The sequence below is a fragment of the Oenanthe melanoleuca genome, chromosome 3, assembly GCF_029582105.1.
Source record: "Oenanthe melanoleuca isolate GR-GAL-2019-014 chromosome 3, OMel1.0, whole genome shotgun sequence".
NCBI lineage: Eukaryota > Metazoa > Chordata > Aves > Passeriformes > Muscicapidae > Oenanthe > Oenanthe melanoleuca.
In genome coordinates, this window is record NC_079336.1 from 43264209 (window position 1) to 43270208 (window position 6000).

At 36.9% G+C, this 6000-nt stretch overlaps 1 protein-coding gene across 1 annotated transcript in view; it reads left to right on the plus strand.

Moving 5' to 3' along the window:
• FIG4 (FIG4 phosphoinositide 5-phosphatase) overlaps positions 1 to 4398 on the plus strand; it is a 48706-nt gene extending 44308 nt beyond the window's left edge. Inside the window, exon 23 of the mRNA XM_056487481.1 lies at positions 3675 to 4398. Within this exon, the coding sequence (XP_056343456.1) occupies positions 3675 to 3852 (178 nt within the window). The 3' untranslated portion in view covers positions 3853 to 4398. The remainder of the gene's footprint in view (positions 1 to 3674) is intronic.
• The last annotated feature ends 1602 nt before the right edge of the window (positions 4399 to 6000 follow it).

Here is a 6000-nt window from a genome sequence, read left to right on the forward strand (position 1 = left end):
AGAGAGGGAGGGTTTTCAGTAACAGCAACTAAGGCACAGCTTGCACTTGTTTCTCAAGGAGTGCTTGAAGAAATTGAAAAATTATACTAACTTTTATTAATTGGATGTTACATGCCTTTTAAATTGAAAAAAAAAATCTGACCAAATTTAATTCTCCAGTGGTTGCTTCATATATGATACAAATGCATATTTCACATTTCACAATTTTAAACACTTGACCATTTTAATTAAATACATGAAATCACTACAAAAGAAGAGATACTTCTTATGTTGCTGCAGTGATATTTATGAATTCAAATATGAATGGTATAAATACTGAAGAGAAGGTTCTGGATTAAATTTAGAAACTGTAAGTATAGACTATAAATAAAAAAATGGGAACTTGAACAGGGACCAGAGTGGTGCAGTGAAATAATACTGAAGTTGAGTGGAGGATGTGGAAGGATATTGAAATTCTTCTTTTTGTTCTTAGAAATTCCATGAAGGAAAAAGTGAGAGAGCTAAACAGAGCTGGACTGCTTTTAGCACAATCTATTATAATGTGTATGAAGAGAGACTCTAAGTACTGTAGTGTAATTACTGTTGGCTGACACAGTGCACCTGTTCCTAATTCCCTAGTATTCATTTCAGTATGATATAAATAATACTGTTGTAAAAATACACTCTCAAAGCCTTTTCAAATGTACTTCATACATTTATCTAGGAGTACAAGAAACTTTATTCCCTCCTGAAAAGGGAACTGAGTGTTTTGATTCCCTGTAGCACAAAAGGAGAGTGTGGGCACACTTAAACATCCTTGTACCAAAGTGTGACTGGTGTATATATCAGGGTCCAAGCTGTCTCCAGTGCTTGTGCTTCAGCTCAGGTCACAGAGTGCTTTGGATTGGAAGGACTCTTAAAGACCATCCAGTTCCAACCCCCTGCCATGGGCAGGGACACCTTCCACTAGACCAGGCTGCTCAAAGCCCCATCCAGCCTGGCCTTGAACACTGCCAGGGATGGGGCATCCACAGCTTCTTTGGGTGACCTGTTCCAATGCCTCACTGCCCTCACAGTGAAGGATTTCCTTCTACTGCCTAAATTAAACCTGTCTTCTTTCAGTTTATAGCCATCCCCTCTTGTCCCATCACTTCATACCCTTTAAAAAAACATCCCTCTGCAGCTCTCTTGCAGCCCCCTTTAGGCACTGGAAGGTGCTATAAGGTCTCCCTGGGAGCCTCCTGGTCTCTGTGCTGAACAATCCCAACTCTATCAGCCTGTCTTTGTAGGAGAGGTACTCTAGCCCTCTGATCATCTTCATGGATATTTGCTTAGGATTCAAACAAGGTGAAAAAATGTTTATTTTTTAGATACACTGCAGAGATTTGAGGAGAACTAATCAATGCTGAAACAAATGCAGTGGCTTTCTGGTGACTGCTATGTGTCTGAGAGCTAATCCACATCACCATGCACTTTTCCTTGAAAGCATGGAATATCCTCATTATAGCTGAAGGTTTTAACTCTATCTTTTACTGTAGAGACAATGATACTTTTGGTTAAACCATAACAGCAGGAAGCCTCACAAGCTCACAAGTGGCATGAAAATAATTGAAAATTTTGTGTCAAGAGTTCTGTCCTTCATGACGTAAGGTTTATGTTCCTATCTACGTAATTTTCACGGGGAGGCCATAAAGCTCCAGGTCTCTAGGGAAACCTGATAGCCAAGTCATAAATAACGTGTTCTCCTTCATGACTATTGTAAGATATTAAACTTATTAAGTAGAATAGATTTTTACACAAATATGTTAGAGAAATGACTTTTAATTAAATGACTGGATAATACAAGCACTCTACAAATAGTTACAGTTTAATACACGGTTATTAATCAAAGTTGGCATGCATGAACATGCGGTTCTTTCAATATATTTTTATCATGTTGATGCAAGTAGGAGGAAAATTGAGATTCAGTTATTAAATGCTCAAAATGAAATGCACTTTGCTGCCCAGCTTCCATTGTACCTAAGGAAAGGATTTTTTCATTAGTGTTTCAGAAATGTCATATCTTTAGAAACCAATCAATAAAAAGAGAAGGCATCAATTTAGTGTTATGGCTCTGTTTTACTCTTTTACTTAATTGTCCACTTGCTAGTGGACCAGACAGACCAGTTATTTGAGTAAGTGACATCTTTTGTTGTTAGATAGTGACATTGGTAAGTTAGTACAGTGTGCTAATGTCAAATGCCATTGCTAGAGTCTCAGCTTGGATGCTTTACACTGGTTAAATAAGTATTGCAGAAACTGTGGATGCTCTGAAAAGCAATCTACTTCTAAAGCATCTAGACTAATGTTTTTTACCAGTTCTGAAAACACCAACCCTAAATAACCTAGAAGTGATAATGAGAAAAAAATAACAATTTGTTGAGGGAAAAAAAAGTTAAATTTTAGAGTATGCAGCCAAACTCTGTGGGTGACCAGTGATTTTATTGTCTTAAGTTCAATAGTATACTTGTATAAGTAATTCTATCATTGCAGTCAGAGTAATCAAATGAATGAATGGCTATTCAAAGTTGAAATATAAAATTGAAAAATATTACTTTAATCTGGAAACCTTTTTGTTTTATATATCATATTCCAGTTGTAGTGGAATATTAGGCACAGTATATCCTACATGACATGCTCCAGTAATTTTTTAAGACTAATGAACTGTCATGATGAAACATCTGAAATACAATATATTTTACTAAAATAAAAGGCTGCAAAATGAAGGAGCAAGACGTTTTGCCAGTTTTAATGGAGATCCTCATTTAGAAACAGTGTCAAACATGAGTTTGTGCCCATAATGCAAGTATGAGTTTATTAGGGCATCTTATTTATAGAAGGGCTTTCCCTTTGCTTAAGTGTTCCAGTTCTTACTTGGTTTTTTTACCTTCAAAAGAGGAGATTCTACACATAAAAATAACTTATCTCCTGAAAAGCACACATATAGTGAGTCATGACTGCAGCTTCTGTAGAATATGGCAATGATGCTCATATCTGAATTTTCACTGCATTTGGGCTGCTCGATGTTTGCTTTATGCAGTAGTGAGCTTTGACAGTAAGTTGCCACTTTACTTTCTTACCTGAGAAGTTTTGAGCCCAAAAATATGTGCATATTAGATTCAAAGACGGTATTTGTTAGATGAGGATTTAAAAAATATTTTCATAAAATATCTAAATGCTGTTGCTTATAATAAATTGTCTGTTTCCTGATAATTAGATGGAAATTTCTTACCTAATTAATCCTTTCTCTGTGTTGGCTCAGAGTATAATCACTTGTTATAATTGCTGCTGAGTGGATAGTTCAATGAAGTCTTTCTTTCATCTGCTATAATGCATGGCACAGATCTACTTTAGCTGGGGTACTTACTGACCGTAGCAGATCTGAGGAAGGATGAAGAAATGAGGGCAGGGCAAAGGGAAGTGAGAAGGCATTCTGTAATGGGATTAATGACAACTTACCTAATTACCCTACTTGGAAAGCTGGGTCTTATCAGGTCTGCAGTAGTGATAAAAATCTAGGTAAATGAATGATCTACTGGGGACTTGCCCTCTCATTGACTTTCCTGTATATTTCAAAGAAAATAAATACTCCTCTCTCTCAGTGGAAAATTTTTACCTGAAGTTCCAAATGTTCTGCATGTTTGTTTTTTTTCCAGAATACCTATCTCCTCCTTTTCTCAAGACAATATTTACGAAGTCCAGCCTCCAAGAGCTGATTGGAAATCAATAGAGATTTTCCATGCACACATTCAGGCTGGAAGAGGAAACATGCAGCCCCTGGGAAGAGATGACTTCCTCATGTACAGAGAGTACATTCGAAACAGATACATGTAAATCCAAGCTGGGTTCTCCTGCCAAATCTACTGTACTGATAAGTCACAAAAATAATTTTAGAAAGGAAATCTAGTTTTGGTTTTTTTTGCAGTAATGAATTTATTACTAACTTTTCTGTTTATTATTGTTTACTGTTATCTGTTTATTGTATTGTACTTAAAGGAAAAAGGTGGTTTCATATCTGATTTTAAAGGTTATTTAATAACTTTTTAGCTGGGAGTATATCCTAAGAGACTAAGTGAATAATCAGACCACCCAGAGTCACTGGAGAGTATGTAGCAATTTGTGGAAAAGAAAATAAGGCATCTTTAGATTTTTTTTATATTAATTTCTTACATTGTTATATTTGCTAATAAAACTGGAGTGATTTGTACACAAGAATCAGAAGAGAATAGTTTTCTTCCTCTTTCTTCCATGACAGAAAAGAATCTTCTTTTACAGCAGAATATTTTCTGATATTTCTTGAGGTTTTTAGCAAAGTGAGTGCTGGAATGACTGCCTGCAATTTTCTGCTTTCTTTTTACTTTTTGCAAAAGTAAAAAGTATGTGGCTTATGTCAAAATCAAAATTTGCATCACCACTAATAAACTTTCTAACCCAAATATGTGTCAAAACTAATCTCAATGGTGCTGGTAGCTACAGAATCTGTGCCACATGCTGCAGGGTGAGGATGGCTTGTGACTAATTATCACAGGTTTCTAGTAGGAGTCTGAGGAGAGCCCCATAATGACTGCATCTGCAAGTGCAGGAATGCTCTTCACAGTACTGGGTTTGGACACCTAGAGAGTGCCAAACCATCCTGCCATTTTTCTGTATGAGAGGCATTATCCTTTTGAAGCATACTCTTCCCATCCCTGTGTTTGTGCTCCTGTGAGATGCCTTGGGGTTCAAGCTGGAGCCTCCAGGGAAGGGGGTGTTGGTAAGTGGCTGGATCAGCTGGGGTGATCATGCAAGAGGAAGAAGTAGGTGGGCCAGGCAAGACTGAGCATCATGTCCTGTGCTGGGTAAGAGGTAAAGAGGCAGCACGTGTTTAAATAGGTTCTTTTTGGCTTGAGAGTAAAACATTTTTCCAATTAAAAAAAAAAAAAATTGAAAAGGAGAGGAGGAAGCCTAGTGGTTGCAATTGCAAGCTAAAATTTCCAACATTTTGTAGGCCTTTGCCTTGAAGAATACTGACGGTATCAGCAACATTCTTGACAAAACATTTTGTTCCACAAGCTTGTTCAGATCATGTTTCAGAATTTTCTGGAGTACTGGAATGACTGTTTTAGGGAGTAGCCAACTGCATGTAACAGATGTAGAGAACATGTTTGTGTTCACAGTAAATTGCTTTTCAGGCAGCTACTGTAGATTTGTGGCTGCTCACTGCAAACATGTTTGCATATCTTTGAATATTTTATGCAGTAATTTGCACCTCTGTCAGTAATTTAATATAAGAAAAGATGCAGTGGGTAAAGGGAAAAAAGGTTTCTTGTGATACAAGTTTGTGTGTCACAGGGAAGGACTTGTATGCAGTCAATAAGAACATGGTACCTTGAGCTACCAAAGCATTCTCTTTTGTTAATTGTTTTGAGCCAAATGGTTGTATTTTAGAAGATGCAAGAATAAATTGTCACTTCGGATAATACTTCATTGCCATTGTCAGTGTTTTTTTCCTCTGGAAAAATAAACCTATACTGAATTCTTTTGCCCAATATGAAAATAATTAGAAGGAATAAATGCTTGCTTTGAAAAAATGTGAAGCTGGAGTTCGTGTCTTAATGAGACAAACACACACTTTCCTTACTGCACTTAAACTATTGCATTGAATGTTTTCTACACTATCTCAGACCTTACTTTTGTTATTGATAGATACTGGTAATTCATAAGTCACCGCTGAAACTCCCTTTTCAGCAACCAGGATGTTGCAAAATTTAGCAATAGTAATAATTTTACAGCTCTCGGAGAAAATATGTTCAGCCCTCAGCAGTTCAGATACTCCTCAAAGAAGAGGATTAAAGGAGATTGGTTTACAGTTCTGAGAGCTGAATGGCACCTCAGTGATGGCTTGTGTGATCTACCATCAGCGAACCTTTAGCAGCTCTTCAGAATCCTTCAGGGTGCCAGTCAACTTTCAATAGGCTTGTTTAAAGAAAAAAAAAGGCCAGT